Below are 21188 nucleotides of genomic sequence, written 5' to 3'. Positions count from 1 at the left end.
GGTTTGAATACATTCCGTATAATGAGTATAATTTCTATACTTTTGGTACTTTAAGTACAATTTGATGCCAATGCCTTTGTACGTCTACTCACATAAATGTTGAATTGTGGACTTTTACTTCTACATTCCAGTATTGATATTTTTACCCCAGAAATGAGTGGTGACAGTGACGAGTCCCGATGGGGAAGGTGAGTGACAGGTGTCAAACAAAAGGCTGCAGCAGTCAGTCTTGTTCTCACTCACAGTGAGGATGTTGTAATGTCACGGTACTGTATGTGTCACAGAGGGACAGGGGTGTGTGTGTGTGTGTGTGTGTGTGTGTGTGTGTGTGTGTGTGTGTGTGTGTGTGTAGTACAGAAACACAGAAACATAGAAATACAGAAACGTATCGCGAATTATACCGTGTGCAATTTAATGATGGTAACTTAGTATATGCTGATAAAACAGTCAAAAAGCCGAACAAAAAATAAACAAAAAAAGTGTTGTAACCTGCCGTTTTCTTCTTCTTTCTAATTATTTGTTCGGCCCGAAAGATTGTGTTTGTTGTCATGATTAATCACAACTCGAGTTGTACGAGGCTTAAAAGGTCTTTAAATAAATACTTGTATGAGGAAAATGAACAGGGAATCATTTCCTGGTCCCTGGCGGGACTGCGACGCTCTATACTGGTCGAATATTACTCAACTACAAGTAAAAGCAGCTCAATCAAATTTGTACTTGAGTTAACGTAGCCATACTGGACTACTTGCTTTAAAAATACTTGTATTTAAAAGTACATGCTTTAAAAGAAATACAAAACACATGCAAAATACCTGCTAAATCACAAAAGTATACAATTACTATAGCGACAGGTTGTGAACTTGTAGATTGGCCATTTTCATTATATGTGTTTGATATAGAGCTTAAGAGGTCAATAACTAGACTTGCACTTGCCCGTCGGCCACCGGCCTACTTGAGAACGATGCAACTTGGGAACCTAATAATACCCGTTGTCAACTTGTCACAGCACCCGTTTTAACTGTCTGTCTGTGTGTGTCCCACATGGAGATCTCTGTATCTGCCTGTGTGTGAAGAGGGCAAACTGACTGACCGTGACTGCTAATCAATTGTCAGGTGTGGGGTTGCCATGGCAATCAATTGGCTGAGGCAGAGGCAAGGACATTTCTGAAATGTGAAATTTGTGTTTTGCAAAAATCCACCTGTTGGTGGCACTATAACAGGCCAATGTGAAAAGGGTGGGATATATTCCTCATCCTAGTATGAAAGTCTGTGAAAGATTTCATGTAAATTGCACGCTGCATTCATGATTCGAGGCTTTTTGTTCAAAACGGGCCAATCCTGCAAACTTTGAAAGCCAATGTTAGCCAATTAGGATGGAATATGACAAATCAGACAGATCCGTCTTGAATACATGATTATAGAGATGGTGTGTAATGATTTGTGGGATTTTTGGACAGAATCTGGAGGAGTAATATAAAGAAATGTGTTTTTCAAAAGTCGGCCTGGTGGCGCTATAACAGGCCGTTCTGGAAGATTTGGTGCAGAGGTTCATCGGTGGCATCCAGGAAGTGTGTGTGCAAAATTTGGCATCGACCAGGTTAACGGTGCATGCCGGAGATTAGCTGGTAACAGACTGACGGACACACACACTCACACACGGACTCACACACACGGACGGAGTGCAAAACATACTCTCTCCCCATGCCTTCGGCCTGGTGGAGACATTTAGACTATCACTTTCATCCTCCCCATGGTCATTATATTTGAATGCATCCAATAATTCCACGGTTCAAATACTCAGAGTTAAACACTAGTCCTTAGCCGAATATATTAACACCCAATTATGTACAGTGAGGATAATGCGATTTAATAGATCATATTATGGATATAGGCTATGTATTTTGAGGTGTACCGGGACATCGGTGTACCGGGAGCTCTATGATACAGTAGGAACAGAAAGCTTGGTGGAAATGTGTCGTTTCCAAAACGTTACGTTAATATTAGCTATATGATGTACCTGCCCGACGTAAACTATATTGTTGTTGTTGTTCCTTACTAAAGTCACGTGACGCTAGTCTCCCATTGGCCTGAAGAGAAAACAATGGGCCTGGGGGTGATTGACAGCTGTGACAGCAAGTAAATTCCTCTTCTTTTAAGTTCCTATTCAGAAAATAAAGTATTTATTATAATGTCCGACCTGTAACACCACTAGGAAGTTCTGAACTGGTGTGTAACAACAGCGATGTCAAGATGGAATGTATAAAGCTATACAATTACTGTGCTGCATAGTATTACGCTATACCATGTCTCCCCCTATAATGGCCATTTATGGTACGTACGCTCCATATAGAGTTATGATATAGCAACACTTTGACTTTGTGCATGTGTGTGTGACACGTGATGTGCGATAGCCAATTGGATGAATAAAATGGCAGGCGATGCTAGGAGGTGATTTTGGCAAAAATGAAGTAAATGAAGATGTTGGTGCTTGTAAGCAGCGCACATTGAGGCGAGAGTACAGGGCATGGAGGTGCGTGGAGGCTCGCAGAGTGCCATCGCAATAGGAGATGGGCCCCAAGCAAGCAGCAGTCTTGCGCAGTGCTATATGGAAGTCCGTACAGACAAACAGACTTTTTTTCTAGAATTATTTAGTAAGATATCGGTGCATCCCTCGTCGAAAGCACAGTAAATGATGCTGCACTTTGTTGTACTGCACATTCCCGGGTAATCCGAGTGCATACTGTATGTACATTTATATATAGATAGAATAGATGAAGTAACATTGAGGGTGTTTCTGCGTACCATGTTGCTGTTGAGGCAGTAATCATTTGTGGTGTGGTGGTTTAGGCTTTTATAAGCCTATCGACCCAGTATCACAGCGTTGAAATGCTGTCTCCCTCTCCCCCACACAGCGCATTGAGCGCAGTGGCCACAAATGCATGCACGATCAAGACACTTGAAAATAAATATATATTATATAAAGAAGGATATTGCATTTCTATTTCATCCAGTTTCAGCCAAGAACTTTTCTTTTGTTTATTTAATCAAGAATCTTCGATCCTGGTAGTGCTAACATTAAGTTGACCCAGGACTGTCATTATCATCACTACCAAGCATATACTGTACACCTTCAACATATACTGTATGCTTCATCAAGTGTGAGTCCATTTCAGTGGTGTAAACTAACTAAGTTTAGTCATTTTCCTCAAGTACTGCACTTAAAGATGGTGTGCCATGATTTTTTTCCACCCTAAAACATGATCATTAGGTATTATTATATAAGGAGTAAGAATTTTCTTTTTCAAAAAAGTGTACAGTATTTGTTAAAATGTCTTTTTTTGGGGCAAGGTGGCACAGTTGGTAGTGCTGTCGCCTCACAGCTAGAAGGTCCTGGGTTAGATTCCCGTGGGGAGGCTGTGGGTGCTGGGGGCGTGTTCTCTCCTCCAGGTCATCAGTGACCATACCCGAGGCGGGGTTGGCAAAAGGGTCTTTCTGTGTGGAGTTTGCATGTTCTCCCCGTGTCCCCTAGGGTAGGTACCCTCACAAAAAACATGCAGTAATCCTGGTCTCTAAACGACCTCCCCCTGGCCAGCCGGGGCGCCTGATGGAGGGGAAAGGAACTGGTCGGAATAACGTGTTCCTTCCACACGCTACGTCCGGCCGGGGAAACTCTCCCCTGTCAGCTGAAAGGAAGCAGCTTGGACTCCTCATGCATAGAAGGAAGCATGAGGACAGTCCACTGCCCCCCCAGGTTGGCAGAGGAAGCGTAGCGCCCAGGATAACATTCGATAATTGACACTGGTCTGGGTGAAAAAATGGATTGCAAAATCAAACAAAAAATGGCACTCCATCTTTAAGTAACATTTTGAGGATCTTTAGGCCTTACATGGCTTTTGAAGATCTTATGGCAGCAAAGTTTACTTTACTTGAGTATTTGCCATTTTCAATCGTTTTACTTCTACTCCACTACATCTCAGAGGCAAATGTTGTGCTTTTTACACAAATTTAAAACATTAGTTATTAGTTATTTTTACAAAACATACATTTGCCACTTCAACCCTATACTGTAATTCTGTACAGTGTGTGTGGCCATATCTACTGTATTTCTGGTATTGCAAGTAAAACATTTCAGTACTTCTTGCACCACTGGTCCATTTTGTTAAAACTCAGTAAAAACGTTTACCCAGCTCCCACTGAAACATATTGCTTTGTTATGGAGCTACGGTTCAATACAGTTTACATTCAAAATGAGGTTATTGACGCATAAGTAGTGTTGCTATGTCATTCGTTGTACCAAAACAACCCACGTTTTTTAAATCATAAAGTTTAGCTCTGAAGCTGGCAGTTATTGACTCACTACTGTCTCACTGAAATGTGTCACCTATCTATTGAATTGTTTGACCTGGAGGTCCTGTGTCCTTTACAGTATGTTGATCAGTCAGATCAACATCAGAGAGAGAGAGAGAGAGAGAGAGAGAGAGAGAGAGAGAGAGAGAGAGAGAGAGAGAGAGAGAGAGAGAGAGACACACACAGACAGACAGACAGACAGACAGACAGACAGACAGACAGACAGACAGACAGACAGACAGACAGACAGAGCCTTGACCCTTACCCGTCTTAATTTAGACGAAGCCCTCGGAGACCAGCAGACCACACAATACGGTATGCATCAATTTACGCTCAGTCCAACCAATCAGCAGCCAAGGCCTCTGACCAGGGTCAACTCCAATCTCACCTCAATCTCATCTTCCCTTACCCTCACTGTGTTACACGTTGGTATTTTCACTTGGATCGAAATAACTCCACAGTGCTTTATTTATTTCCCATTACATTTCCTGGAAGGCACACAGTGCTTTCCGATATGCATGATGACGTGTCACACAAACAAAGGTTGAAATTCCTGGCTTTGACTTGACCTCAGTTATCGTGAGCTCACTCTCTCCCATGTGTGGGTGGGAATCGCTGCAATGGTTGCAGTGAAAGCTCTCTGGCTGCAGAGATGGGCAAAATACATTGAAAATGTATTTTGATACAAAATACAAATACTGGGTCAAAAATTTTATCTAAATACAAAATACAAAATACATCTTCCATCCCAGCGAAATACAAATTACAAAATACAGAAAAAGTATTTCAAATACGTATTTCAAATACTGCCCATCTCTGATGGGCAAAATACATTGAAAATGTATTTTGATACAAAATACAAATACTGGGTCAAAAAATGTATCTAAATACAAAATACATCTAATTTCTTCCATCCCAGCGAAATACAAATTACAAAATACAAAAAAGTATTTCAAATACGTATTTCAAATACATGTATTTCAAATACTGCCCATCTCTGTCTGGCTGCTAATGTGTCGATAGCTTTAGCGGAGGCAGTAAATCTGTATGTAAGCTGTCTGGTTTGGTCCAGTGGGAGCACTGCCTGTGTGGCAACATGAAATAATTATAATCTAGGTGAATACAAATCACAACATGCGGTATAGACTAATATACAATCTCTAAAACAGACAGGTTCCAATCTGTACGATCGCTGTCTGTTTGACAATCAAGCATTTAGATTGTTCTTTTCCACTTTTTTTGTCACTTGCTTGACAAACGTTATTGGTAATGGGATGCATGTCAGTCTGCTTCTTGGAAACACAGACTGGGTTAGAAGAATCTTTCTTCTCTAATCTGCCCTGGCCCCCACACATGTAAAGTGTCTTAGAAAAGGGCTATCAATTCCAGGTATCCAGGTATAACCCCAAGCTTAATCTTGCTCCTCTTGCTAACTTCCAGGTGGAGTCATGAGTCAGCCCCATGTTACTTACCTTGACAAACATTACTGGGAATGGGATGCATTAAAGTCTGCTTCTCGGAAACACAGACTGGGTTAGATCAGGAATGAAAGTCTTCTGACGTTGAGGTTCTAATCCCTTGTTGTCCCTATAACCTCACCCTGTTGTCCCTAACCTCACCCTGCCTCCAGCCCTCCATACAATTTGCTTAACCCCAATCTCGCCGTTTTCCCTAGCTCCCAGGTTAGTCCTATGTTCCCTCAGTCCTATATTCCCTCAGCCTATGTTCTGTTTCATGCCAAGTTCCCTCAACCCTATATGTTGTCTCAAGGTGTGTTCAAACCTGAAGATATATATTTGACTTTGTTTCCAGTCGCTTCAATCGCTTCACAATGGTCAGCGCGACCACTGTGTTTGACACAACTTCTCTGATTTCCAGTGTTGGCATATTGGCAAAAAGACATGTCTTCCACAAGCTTGTAAGAGGAGACACTGTCCTTTTGGTCTTGAGGGGAGACATAGTTGAATGGTAAGAGAGGCTGCCTGGAAAATAGAAGGTCCCAGGTGTTGCGTTGTCCATGAGCAGGACACTAACATAAACCCTAACTTCTCCTCTCTGAGCACTCATTAGAACCATCTGAGGGGTATAGGGGTGGAACCTGCAGCCTGCAGGATAATCGATTCGTTCCACTTCATGCATGTCAAGAATGAATGCTGCTGCAGACAGTCTCCTGAAGGTCATTCATTGTAACTGTTGCTCTTGCCTGTAAGACAAGCCGCTGCTCTTGTAGAAAATGTGGACGACCATTTCTGTGGACTGTGTCACACTGTCTCACATTTCTTCCAGAGGAGTCAGAAGATGACGATGATTGACTGTATAACACAAGGGCTAGCTGGGGAAGCATTCCTTTTCGGGTTTATGATGGAAGATTAGGACATGTTCCCTCAGCCCATCCCTATATGTTCCCTTAACATCAGAGTTGGTCCTTCCATCATCCCTACTATTTGCTCAGCCGGTTAGCCGTACAATGGTTAACTCAGCACACTTCGAGTTGCATGCCGATATTATGTTAGGAACCAGTTATATTTAGAAATTGCACATGCTTAGTTTCCACATGGAGTTGATATGGTCTACTCTGCATGCATTCTGACTGTCAGTCAACCTATTGTGTTAAAGGATACCCTTGCCATCAGCATGTTGACACTGAGGTTCCTGCCCAAATATGCATTCATGATGGAACATATAGAGCTGAGGGTTGAGGGAACCAACAGACAGTTAGACATCTCAGATGGTTCAATTTAGGCATGGACTTTGGTGTGCAGGGGTTAGAGAATCCATGGGTTTGAGTGTTCCAATTTGGCCACACAATGCATGCTGTGTATCATCCTTCTAAGCTTTCCAATAGTAGTGGTAAATGGCTTTCCATTTGTTACAATCTGGAGACGAATTCAAAAGCCTGTTTCTAGGACGGGTGAATAACTTGAAAGCACTCAGCAGCACTATGAATTACTTTATTAATTAAGAGTAATTTACTGAAGTAGTAGCTAGTCTATTCTTAAAAGTAACTTTCCCGAACTCTCTAGGGCGGCTGAGGTTCTCAAATAACCTTAATAATAGAGAAAATATATCATAAATAAATACTGAAGCTAGGGGTCACGACCCAGAGGTTGAGAACCCCTGCCCTAGAGGGTATGCGCATGCATAAAGAGAGTGGGAAAGTGAGTATAATGCAATCAGAAAGGACTTTTCTGTTTGGATGTATGGGCGATCCTATAATGTCCATGTATGATGAAGATGTCACATGCATACCCTCTATTCTTCTATTATGGATTTTGTGTGCATTTTATACTGTACTTCCTATAGAAAGCAAATTGAGCCTCATTTGCATACAATGTGCTCTTCACATAAAGAGCGACTTGACTTTACAACATGCTAATTGAGTAAGACCTACATGGCTCCAAGCCCATCAACACTCCAATCCCTCGGCCAAAGGGTCATGCTGCATGGCACGCACATGCAGGGAAGAGAGAGGAATGTGATGAGAGCCGCATGGCAAATGACCAAAAGAAAAGAAAGATAGGATTGTAAGCTGTCTGGTCCAGTGGGAGCAATACTGTTTTTATGTTACAACCCATCTGATGTGATTACAATAGAGCGCCGAAGTCCTGATGTCACTCGCTCGTCCCCTCGATTCCCCTGGTTCACGGAAGTAATTTCTCTATGGAGAATAACATGGGCATTGGGCTCATCTTAAAATTGTTTCATATAAGCGTTGTGGCCCAAAAATAAACAAGCTGTCTCTGAGTTATTGTCAGGGAGGTGTCTCTGTATCGCTTGCGACAGTTACGGCCGGGCTACACCAGGCTTTTCGCACACGTTTTGTGCACGTTTACCCTAAAACGCGAACCCTGTGTACGCGCACTTAAAATAGGACTGGACCTAAATTTGTGCGTGTGTGCGTAAACGTGGCCGCGCACTGAAAAGCCTGGTGTAGCTTGGCCGTCAGTCACTCATATATATGATAGTCTGTTTCTAGCTAAAATGTAACTAATTCAGTAGCAGTAACAATAGTGTTTTCTCTCAGTCAGTTGATTCTTCATATCCATATGAGTGAAGCGGCCTGGCCGCCTGGATGATTTGTTTATTTTTCAAACACAGTTCAGTGAGGCGATCTAAAATCCCCCTATGGGGATTACAATGCAAATAAAAAGTACATGAACCCGCGGATCTGCGCCCTCTACCGATATTGACGTCATGAGACTTCGGTGCTCTATGCCCTTGCAGAAGTAGCAGCAACAAGTGACATCACAAACAACACAGCACATGATGTGATAACCACATTAACGTCTGATGTCCCTATTTTTTTGGTCCATTTTCCAAATGTCCCACTATTATTCACAATTTTCCTAATTTTGTTTTAATTAAAAAAAAAAATATATATATACATTTAGGCAGTATACAATAGGGACTGTATGTAAATAATGCACATAGCTGATGGGACATAACAGAAGATAATTGTTAAAAGAAAGTGGTTTCCACATTATACCTGTGACACCTACAGTATTTCTTCAAAACTACAGCTCCTCGCGGTGAAGTCCTTTCACTACATTTAACTACTTGAGACGGAGGTAATCGTTTGATCTTGTGACTCATCCACTTTAGACAATTCAAAACAGCATAGGTGGAAGGTGTGTGCCAGCTATGAGGAAGTGTGTGTCTTAAAACCCATCAAGGGAACGTCACCAGGGGCTTAGAACACGGATGGCAGTCAAGAGGGGGGCAGATATTGTATTGGCATCTTGATTGTGCAATTCTTCTTCTAAATGTACAAGGTAAATTTTACCTTTTACAACACACACACACACACACACACACACACACACACACACACACACACACACACACACACAGACACACACATTTGGCTTGACTCAGTGAAGGTGGGGTGCACTGCCAATCCTTCACCACGCTTAAGTCCACAATCCAATTAGTGTGTGAGCTTGGGGAGGAGGAGATGAAGATGGAGACCTCTCCTCCACTGCTCTGATCACTGCATAGGCAGGTGTAGCGCAGTGGGCTCAACCAAGCCCTAAGTTCCCTGTGTAGTTCAATGGTAGTACAGACTACCTACCTACTCCATGATTTTCTGCCTATTCATTATAATGGGTCCTCGTGTACTTCTGTGTAGGCTACTAAAAAGATGGATAAGACAAACAGGACAGGTGTTAGACGGCCTGTACCATATCATTAATGAAGTAGCTTCTATGTTATATAAAGCAGTGGTTCTCAACCTTTTCTTAAATAAAATAAAATAAAATAAAATAAAATAAAATAAAATAAAATAAAATAAAATAAAATAAAATAAAATAAAATAAAATAAAATAAAATAAAATAAAATAAAATAAAATAAAATAAAATAAAATAAAATAAAATAAAATAAAATATAATTAAATACAATTAAATAAAATTAATCATGTGACCCACAGGTTGAGAACCACTGGTATACAACCGCAAGTGAAATGCTCTACTGTGTTGCACCGACATGTGATGTCATGGAGTTGATGTGAAGGGTCATGTCTCAGACGGAGTGATCACTAGCAGATTAACTGGGCCATCTGTTGTGTACACACACACACACACACACACCCACACATGCACACACAGTAATACCTCATTAAAGTGCGCACTAAAGGGATTAGTATAAGTCAACATTCAATATTCAATTAGACTCAGGAGGCACACGGGTTGTAAACCTCATATTTGACTTGCACAGCTCTTGCAGTGCAGTGTGTGGTTGTTTGTCTTGACAGTGAATGAGCCAAACATATAGAGCTCTATGAAGTAGGCTGCTGTATTGACATCACATTCAGGGCTACACAAGCCTAATACTATATGTGTTTCTTACTAATGTCTTTTCTTAGATAACTTTCGTTGATTGATCATTTTCAAAGCAAAATTGAATTAGAGGTCAGCGAAACATGATGTTTATTTCTTTTGAAATTCCACTAGAGGATAAGCCCCTTGAGTTGCAGCAACTCATTTTCGAGGGGGTCCTCGTCTGTCTGATTGATTGATTGATTGGTTCAAAACGTATGCAGGACATCACCATCACGGGCACAGTGTGACAGTAACCAGATAAAAGTCAGAAGTGTGTTTTGAAAAGATGAAAGGCTGTGGGATAAGAAGCTTACAGAAAGACCCTGACCATGACCCTGACTCTTTCACCCTTTCTCCTTAGCTGACCATGCTCTGACCCCTCTCTCTGGCTATATTGGCCAACACCTCAAAGTCAAAGTCAAAGTCAGAACAGAACAATTAAACATTTCAAGATGAAGAAAAATGAAGAGAGCAGTAAGCAGGTAGAGGACAATCTAGAAAGGTGGATATGCCCTGGAGAGGAATGAAGGTTAGCCTGGAGATGTGCCCTGGAAAGGAGAGGAATGAAGGTCAGCCTGGAGATATGCCCTGGAAAGGAGAGGAATGAAGGTTAGCCGCAGCACGACAGAATACATGTGTGTGAATGAGAGGAACCCAAGTGGAACAGTGAGGTTACAGGGAGTAGACGTGAAGAAGGTGGAGGACTTTAAGGCGTGAATTACGTTTGTGTCCAAGCATACTCAGCATAGGCATGGTAACGCCCCGCCTGCCTGTGATTGGCCTACCGACACTGTCCTACCGAGGTGGATATGCTGGATGCCTGGATACAGTCTGATGCGAGGTTACTCCGTGGTGGGAAATAATACAAGTAGTATGGTATGATACAAGAGAGAGAACGCTAACTTGTACGTTTTATTTTTGTAGAAGAGGCAAACTAATATTGTTTATGCCGTTTGCTTTGATGGAATAATTGATTGAACGTGCACGCCATAATATGATTTGATTTGGGTGTGTTCTAAAATAAAGTGTTTGTGTTGTGTAATTTGTTTCTATGTGTAAACTTGAAACATTATTGTATTATAAAAAGGTCTATTTTCCCTTCATCTTTATCCTTTTTAGTGTAATAGTATTAGTTTACTATAATTACATTAATACACGATAATCAACACTATCAAAGCAAACGGCATAAACAATAAGTTTGCCTCGTCTACAAAAATAAAACATACAAATTAGTTACAAGGCTGCATTCTGTCGCGTGTCAAGCTGTCATTCTCTTGTAGCCTATTATTTATTTCTCAATCTCACCACGGAGTAACCTACGTCTCGGAGGACAGTCAAGACCGGCAGTGTCAGTAGACCAATCACAGGCAGGCGGGGCGTTACCATGCCTCAGCCATGCCTATGCTCGGACACAAACGGAATTCACGCGACTTTAAGTACTTAGGGTCAACATTTCAGAGCAATGGAGAGTGTGGAAAAGAGGTGAAGAGACGAGTGCAAGCAGGTTGGAATGGGTGGAGGAAAGTGTCAGGTGTGATGTGTGATAGGAAAATATATCAGCAGGAATGACAGGGAAGGCGAATGACAGTGGTGAGACCAGCTATGTTGTGTGGATTAGAGACACTCACACTGAGGAAAAGAGAGGAAGCAGAGCCGGAGGTCGCAGAGACTAAAATGTTGAGGTTCTCTCTGGGAGTAACAAGGATGGATAGGATCAGGAACGAGTACATCAGAGGTTTTTGGAGATAAAGCCAGAGAGCCCAGACTGAGATGGTTTGGACACGTACAGAGGAGGGATAGTATCGGTAGAAGGATGTTGAGGTTGGAACTGCCAGGCAGGAGGCCAAGAGGAAGACAAAAGAGAAGATGTATGGATGTAGTGAAAGAGGACATGAAGTTAGTTGGTGTGAGGGAGGAGGAGGTAGAGGACAGGGTGAGATGGAGGCATGCAGTTGATTCCCTGTGGCGACCCCTGAAGGAAAAAAACAAAGGGAAAAGGAGAAGATGAAGCTAAATGAAGCCCACCCAAATCTTAAACAAAATGCTCACAAGAGCATATACAGTTGATGTTCATGAACATCAACTGTATATGAAACCTGTTCATCACTCTGCACATGCAGATATGTATAAAAAGTCTAATTTCACAGGTTTACACAAAGTATAAACGGATTTTATGCAAGGTTCCCACAAAATTGCAATCACAGTACATAAAGTACAAGCATATTTATGGGAATGTGACCATATACAAGTAGGAGTGCCAACATAAGACTGATAACGCTATCTAGTGGCTGCACTGAATAACACAAGGCGTTGTGGTCAAAAGTGTAGCATTACATGGTGATGGATGAAGCACTCACATGTTTTACTTAAGTAAAAAAAATCTATACTGCAATGTAGAATTATATAGCTGTTACAAGTCTAGAATTCAAAATGTTAAGAATTAAGAACAAAACTATTGGTATAAACATGTACTCAAAGTAACAAAGGTAGAAAGTACTCATTATGCAGCATGTCACAAGTTTAAAAAAACAAAAACGTATACAAATCTTCTGAAAATGTGTAGATGGCTGAAATGTATTTGGGCATTTGTATAACTACATTTTTCAAATAATTGCAGTGGAGTATTTGTATAAGTATATTTGATTCTGACATGTGGTGGAAATAAAAGTACTTAAAATTGGAAATACTCAAGTTAAAAAAGGGAGAGATGGAAAACAAATCCTCAAAATTGTTACTTAAGTTAGTAGCAGGCTATAAGTACTAGAGTAAATTAACGTAGTTACTTTACAGCACTCCCCACACACTTCTAATTCAACTGACATGAACGTAGAATTGCTTGGTCTATCAACAACATATGGCTGTTATTATATGTCCTGAAATGTATTTTCAGACCACTACATCCAAAGAGAAGCCTGAAGACTAAACTACATAAACAATTCTTGATGTGAGCATTGTATTTTGCCCACTGGCGTGAGTGGCGTCAGACATCCACATACATGCATCCATGATCACCGTTCAATCCATCCATTCATCCAGATCGATGCATCCTCCAGAGAAAGCCTCTCTCTCTCTCTCTCTCTCTCTCTCTCTCTCTCTCTCTCTCTCTCTCTCTCTCTCTCTCTCTCTCTCTCTCTCTCTCTCTCTCTCTCTCTCATTAATTGGGCAATAAACAAACTCGCACCTGGCAGACAGACATGTGTTTAGAAATCAATGTGTAGAGTCTCATAAGGTCATCATAATGGACTGTGCTTGCTTTGACGCTGCCTGTCTCAAACCCCCTGTTTGATTATGTGTGAATTGTCAGGCTGTGGCTATTAGCTGTAATATGATTATGGTAGACTTGCTGTTGTTCAGACGCCCTTCTGGGCTTCCTTCCAAGCAGCTGCAGCTGCTGCTGTCACTCAAACCTTAGTACATCTACTGCTGACATGAGTACAAACATGAATGAATGAATGAATGATGGGGGGGTCAAGGATCAGGGAAGGAATCTAAGGTTAAGGTTGAGGGAACTAATCAAGAGGTCAAAGTTGAGCAGAATTGAGGGGTCGAGGATGATGTGATGAATTGAGGGAGCAAGGATAAGGGGAAGAATGGAGGGGTTAAAGATGACTGGATGAATTGAGGGGTCGAAGATGAGAGGATGAGTCGAGTGTGATGGAATTTATCAGTGGGTTAACTCAAAGTCAATGTTGTGGTGGGGGGAACCCAGGAAGATGACTCATAATTGCTGGGGATTCATGAGGCTACATCATTTCCATGTACTGAGAAAAAGAAAATAAAAAGGGATTGGGGGGATTTCACATTTACTTTGTTTACTAATATTATGATTCCTACTGTGTATTTTGATTATCATGTATTGTGTTCTATAGCTTACCTCGCAGCAAACCACATTTCTAATTTGGCACAATATAGTAAACTTAAATTGAAATTCAATAAAATACAGCCTTTTAGAATGTGAAACAAATGTGATTATCGCACAATGGCAAAATTCTTACACACCTGCATATGAAGACAAACATTTATTACACTAATTAACTTTGTTTTCTTCTATCGTCTTTCTCCTATAGGCGAAGGCACCATCCTATTTGCTGGCCAGCCAGATTAACTCAATTTAAAGGGATTGTCGGGGCAGTAGGAACAACAGGATGTCCTAGAAGGACAAAAGAGATCACCTGGCTGGCATCCCCCTGAACCAGCCCCCCCTGGATGGGCCTAATTGGCACGTTAGCCATCAGCCGACATCGCAGCATGGGGCCAGAAAGCCTCCTTGCCTGACCGTCGGGTGGGCTGGGCCCGGAGACGAAAGGCGAAAGCATTTGTTAACGTTGGGCATCTTGTCCTTCTCCAGCGGTGTCTGGAAACCCGTCCTGGGAAAATTAGCAGAATTAATTTCCTATAGCAAAAGTAATTTACTTGCCGCTGTCTGCGTGTGAGAGGGTGGACCGTGACATGTGCTGTAGTGATCGTTGATGACATGCCTTCTCCTGACAGCCACCAATTCATGTCAAATGACTCCCACTCATAGAGCACAGTGTCACATTGGAAGTAACACCCGGCATCACAGTCGCTCGACCAAAGGAGTGCGGAACTCGAGCCAAACATGGTCAAAAGCGCAGGCCTTCTCAGCCTGGCAGCTACGGGGCACACACTACCATGGAGCAGTAGTAGAACCCTAACGGCGTTCGCCGTTTTCCCATCATTACCCCTGTGCTCCTTCCTCCTCTACTCCCTTGTGACTTTCACGCCAGCCGCTGGCAGCGTGCCCGGCATCGAATACGACTACGGCGTCAGCCCCAAGTTTGTTTGCACCCCGATCTCGCCGGAGGCAGACCCCAGCTGTTTCTCGCCCCCGGCGGCCCATGGGCCCAGCAGCAACGGACACGCCAGCAACGGCCACAACGGCAACAGCCGGAGAACCGTGATGTCAGAGGAGGCCAAAGCCACCATCTTGCACCTGCGGGAGAGCCTGGTGAGGCAGAAGGAGACCATTCTTGACCAGCGGGAGACCATCAGAGAGCTCAACGCCAAGCTCACCCTCTGTGAGGGCCCTGGGGGCCGCCACAGCACCGGTCACCATGACAACCACCATGAGAATCGCCACGACGCCGACCATGACGATCACCACGGCGGGAACCACGGCGGGCGTCACCCGTCATCGCACCACGAAAACGACCGTCACCATCCTCACAATAGTCACCGGCCCGACCACCACCCCCGAACAGGTCCACCCCACATTAGCCACAGCTCCTTCTCTGCAGACCAGACCAGGAAAACACTGCAGACACTGAAAGAGAGACTGGAGAGCTTGCAGGTGAGACAAAAGAACACAGTAGAGGTGATGGTTTGGGTAGGGGTCATTGACCCTTAGGTCTTTGGCATGAAGGCGTGGATGCAATCTCAGCTTACCATGTCTGTCTCAGAAACAGGGGCCAGCAATGTGTCCGTACACGGACACAATGGGTCAAGTTTTGGATTTTCTGTTTTTTTATAAGGTTCTTATTTTCATCATGAGACCCAATTGTGTCAATTCTCCAGGTTTTCTTCAGAATATGTATGATACTGATTTGTTACGACACTATGGCACATAATGAGGCCACTAGTACTAGTGGTACTCATCCACTCATCGTCCTCCACCAGAAGCCAACCTGTCCACCACAAGCTGACCCCTGCTCGGATGGGGGAAGGGGGGGGACGGATGAACGACGACAGTTTGCATTCCGCATTACACACACAAATGCTGAAAGTGATGTTGAACTGGGTATGGAGCCATACCTTGGCTCCAGGGGGAAATCTTTAATTATAGAATGAAGGGAAAAATGGAGGGAAATATGCCAAAAAAATAACAGCACATATGACCAGACCTGGCATGACTATTATAGGCAAAACAAATAGGCAAATAACGCATATAACCGCCAAACTTCTGGCGTGCACATGGGCACGACGCATGGTGCACACACGCACGCTGTGTGCCGTGAACTTGCCATACCTAGCTTTTGCTGAAATGACGCCACTGAAGGTTCCTTGCCAAGAAGTCAAAATATCCAAATAGGTTTTTATCTCGTATTTGCATTGCATCAGTTTAAAACCATAGCTATTAGCAATTAGTGCAGTCAGGGCGTGTGAAGCCAATCACAGGTTTGACTAATAGGCATTATTTCTTGCGTCAACTAGGTTCACACTAGCTTGGCCCCAACACCTCAGCTAAACATACACACCTGTCACCTATATATCAGTAAGACGCCCTGAGGGCGAGAAGCGACCAGGTGGCCTGCACGCATCCGCCTGGGTGACTGCTGGGCGAGCACTGGCGCTTCGACATGGGGGGTCAGATCAACATATGGAATGAATTCTGTACTGGCCAAAATCCATATATGGAGCGTGTCTTGAGTGTAAGGGTTTAATGAGGTCAGTTCAACATATGGAATGTCAGAACAGGTCAGCTCCATATATGGAGATCTAAGGGTGGCAGCGGAGGCAGTGTCTTGAGGGGACAGGGTTTGATGAGGTCTGGCCATATATGGAGTGCGTATTGCGTGTACAGGGTTTGATGAGGTCAGATCCACATATGGAATGTCAAGAACAGATCAGCTCCATATATGGAGATCTAAGGGTGGCAGCGGGGGCAGTGTCTTGAGTGTACAGGGTTTGTTGAGGTCAGATGAGTTCAGATCAACATATGGAATGATTCTGGATTGGCCATATATGGAGCGTGTCACAACTCGCGTGACGGACTGACTGACAAGTTTTGCAGGCGTGACGGACTGACTGAGAGGTTTTTCCGGTCTTCAATAATAAACTATGACCTACGGTCCCAATAAACATACTGCCCACGCACACATACTGTACATAATTGTACATACAAATAGTAACCTACAGTCAACCTTCAATCCATCTTCGTCACCTCCAGAGCGGTCTCTCTCACACTGGGGAGAGATCCTGTGTATTGTTGTTGTTTTCTGGGTCAGGTGTTGACCATTGTGTTTTGTCCATCGTGTCCTTCTAGGCCAGGAACTCATCCAGTTCGTACTCCAGTTCCCTGAGAGAGCTGCTCCAAAGGAAGATCAACGCCATGGAGGAGCAACTGCACAACCACTACACTCACCACGATGATCACCATGACGATCACCATGACGATCGCCACGACAATCGCCACGACGACCACCATGACGATCACCATGACGATCGCCATGACGACCATCACGACGATCACCACGACGATCACCACGACGATCACCACGACGATCACCACGACGATCACCACGATGAGCACCAGAGCAACGGTCACCAGAGCAACGGTCGCCACGGCAACGGTCACCAGAGCAACGGTCACCAGAGCAACGGTCGTCACAGCACCGGTCGACACAACGACTCCCACGGCAGTCACCATAGCAACGGACACCGTGACGACAGCCACCATGGTGATAACCATGGCAACCGCCACGATGACCACCATGACAGCCACGACAGTGGTCGTCACGGCAGCCGCAGGTACAACTAGGGCTGTATTATATACAGTATCACACAGTGGTTATAGTTAACAGAGGTTATAGTTAACTAAAACTAACAAAAACATTTTCGTTAACTAAATAAAAATGCAATTTATAAAAACGCTCTTAATCCAGAGCGATTTACAGCAAACAAGAACACCACAAGGTAATACATCAAATGCATAGAAATAGTCATCTAGGATCATTCATGTGTTCTGGCCGCAGGCACTGGTCTAGTTTTGTGCAATTCTTTATTACCCTACACAGGAACAACCACCATGGTAGTCGAGGATACCATCAATACGACCGCCATCATGGCCGGGGTTACGGACACCAATACCATCAAGATGATCACCATGACGATCACCATGACGATGACCATCACGGACAAGGTCACGAGGAGCATCGTGACGATCACCACGGTGCAGATAGCCATGACAACCAATACGCCGACCACCGCGGCAACGGCCACCATGGAAATGACCATCATCCCAGCAAGCTGGACACGGTGCTCAGTAAACTGCATCACAGCAATACTGACCCTGGTAAATAGTACACACGCACGCACGTGCACACACAGCTTTTTCTGTGGTGCAATAAAGCATCTGTCGCATCGGAGCCCTCAGTGTGTGAGCGTTTATCTATTTGTCTGCCCAATTTCGGGTTGGGGTTGTTTTTTTCTTTTTCAGGGTATGATAAATAATCCTCATAATTTCTCTGCACTCTTTATTTAGATCTGTCATTTAGTATTATTTATTTTTGTTCTGTATAACATGTAGTCAAATGTTTGAATTGACAAGTCACGTTGAACAGAACCGATTAGACATTATTTTCCCTTTACTCTCATCCTCCCCATGTGACTGTTATACACCATACAGCAAATAGATCAGCAAACGCATGAGCCACTAAAATGTAAAACATACAGAATAAAAACATACACAAAAGCAAACAATCTCAGCAAATGTAATTAACGTCAAACAATCTCGCAATCTTCCCAGGTAACCATAAAAAACCGAAGAGTCCCGACGCCTTCCAGATCGGGTTTCCCATGAGAAACAACTACATGTATGGCAGGATGAAGCGCTCCCTGGTGAATGAGATCTTTGCACTGACCATCTGCCTGTGGCTGAAAGGAGGAGGCGCGGGTCCTGGCCTCGGAACCCCTTTCTCCTACTCCGTACCGGGCCAGGCCAACGAGCTGGTGCTGATCGAATGGGGCAACAACCCCATGGAGCTGCTCATCAATGACAAGGTATAAGCAGATGTTTGACAGTGGTGTATGTAGCCTGCAGTGTGCAGTGCCGTCTATAGTGTTGCCTGCTAAAACACCACATTTTCTGAACTGAAAAATATGACTTGAGGAGACGAAAAAGAAGACGTTACTACATTTAAGGCCCTGCTGTATTAGCATAAACCCAAGTGACAGCTCAGCTTCGGTTTGACTTTGTACAGTACAGTCCCTAAACAGATTAACGTTGTCTCAGTCAGACCTCCTACTGTGTGGCATCTTTCTTGCCACTGACTCAATCTCTCATGTGCCGTACGAGACTGTAGTAATTAGCCTAGTTAGTAGACCACTGTTTACTCTGATAAGTCAGTCTGGAAGAGCTGTTAAATACCTAAATTGTAGTTGTAGGCATAATGATTAAAGTAGCTATAAGCAATAATTTGTGAAAAACAAATTGGTGTTCAGACAGCCAGCAATAAGTAAAACACTCAAAATGTAGTCTCTGTGACACATCTAGGGGCCACAATCTGCATTCAAAGATGTTCCTAGAAGCTTTGTCATTGGTCCAAAAAAACGGTTGAAATGACTAACCAATCAGGAAGTAGCCCCTACATGTGTCACAGAGACAAAATAAATTGGGAGCGTTTTACCCATTGCTGTCTGTCTGAATACCAACAAATAAAAAATAAAAAAGGTCATTAAAACTTTTTACATAATTGCTTATAGCAGCTTTAATGTAATAAAATGAAATTTTTAGTTCCTCGCAAGTGCAACTACAGTTCGGGAGGCTTTAATGCTCAGTAACTAACTACCTATACCTAATTCCACCACACCAGATGAATCACTCTCCACCTGACTATGGGCTCTGTAAGCAGCTTGCTATGCTTGGCCCTGTGTGCCCTTTCACTGCTCTGATTCCATTAGCCAACCTGAAGAGGATGTGATGACGTGCTAGAGCAGTGTTTCCAAACAATGGGTCGTCAGGGTCATTTTAATGTATTGAGAGAACTGTCCCTTTTTTAACATTTCCTGCGTGAACTCTTTCTGTCTGTCCACCTAACTATCATCTGTCGCTCATGTCCGTCTGTGTGTCCAGGCTGTGCCCTTGCCCATTAAACTGACAGACGGGAAGTGGCACCATGTGTGTGTGACGTGGTCGACACGAGACGGCATGTGGCAAGCCTACCAGGATGGGGTGAAGAAGGGCTCTGGACAGAGCCTGTCAGCCTGGCACCCCATCAGACCTGGGGGGGTTTTCATCATGGGACAGGAACAGGTACAGTAGCTGGATGGATGGATGTTATTGAGTGAAATAGTATTTGTGCATTTGAGCTAAGAAGTAGGTCGGGACCAGGGAGTGACTATTTGTGTTCTGTAAGAGCTTCATTATGCTAGTTACCATTGATGATGGTGAGGACAGCCATATCCAGGCAAATATGCAAACATTCTCTCATCTCCATTTTATGTTTCTCCTCTATCCTCCACAGGACACACTGGGCGGACGCTTTGATGCCAGCCAGTCATTTGTGGGGGAGATGTCCGACCTCCAGTTCTGGTCTCGGGTCCTGCCGTCCAACGAGATCTACAGCCAGGCCAGCTGTGGAGGCCACCAGACTGGGGATGTGATGTCCTGGTCTGAGGCGTCCGTCGAGCTCCACGGTGGGGTCACTAAGTATCCCTTCGACCCTTGCCACTAAGGGTCCTGCAACGGGAGCCACATAAACAATTCCCAACATCGCTGAGCATTACAACTGGATCCTCCTAAACATCACTATATGGACTCCATTTCACACTGTTATGGATTATAGTTCACAAGTTCACAAGTTCACAACCTCCATCTGGGATCGCTCAGAGATTGGCGTTGAAACGGAACCCTGCCCAGTCAAACCAATGGGCGGCAGCTCAGGGGGATCTTGAAGATACCAGATGTGGCATCGAGAAGCGCTTGTTGCAATTGCATTTCCCAGCGCCTTAAAATTGGAAAATCATCTTCTTTTCTTGAAAGCAAGCGAAGACATGACACGATAGTGAGTTTTTTTTTTAAGTGTTAAACCTAAAGCAATAAGGCGTTCGTAACACCTTTTTCGTTTGCAGGGTTAGTGTTTACTTTCCTGTTGGCGCAGCTATGTCATGTAGACATGTCAATATGATTGGTTGGAGTTGGCACGCCCAGACAGTGATAGACATAGTCCCATCCAATCAACTGCCAAGTAGCTTGAATGGAAGTACGTTGTGAAACAAATGTGAAGCAAGCATCTTCCATCGTGGCGGAGTCAGGTTAGATTATAGACCCATGTGTCAAAAAAGGA

The 21188-nt window shown here is 43.6% G+C and overlaps 1 protein-coding gene across 1 annotated transcript; it reads left to right on the top strand.

Annotated features, from left to right (window-relative positions):
* Window positions 1-14764: 14764 nt before the first annotated feature.
* On the top strand, window positions 14765-20576 carry LOC310872247 (uncharacterized protein; the record flags this gene model as incomplete). Its single annotated transcript, XM_083784002.1, has 6 exons — window positions 14765-15475; window positions 17168-17652; window positions 17919-18196; window positions 18650-18903; window positions 19976-20155; window positions 20367-20576. The coding sequence occupies 6 exons, from the start codon at window positions 14765-14767 to the stop codon at window positions 20574-20576; spliced, it is 2118 nt and encodes a 705-aa protein (XP_083640128.1).
* Window positions 20577-21188: the final 612 nt, after the last annotated feature.

The sequence above is a fragment of the Protomyctophum parallelum genome, assembly GCF_964188405.1.
Source record: "Protomyctophum parallelum genome assembly, chromosome: 1".
NCBI classification, from domain to species: domain Eukaryota; kingdom Metazoa; phylum Chordata; class Actinopteri; order Myctophiformes; family Myctophidae; genus Protomyctophum; species Protomyctophum parallelum.
The sequence above is the reverse complement of the archived record's forward strand: the minus strand, read 5'-3'. Positions and strand labels throughout refer to the sequence as shown.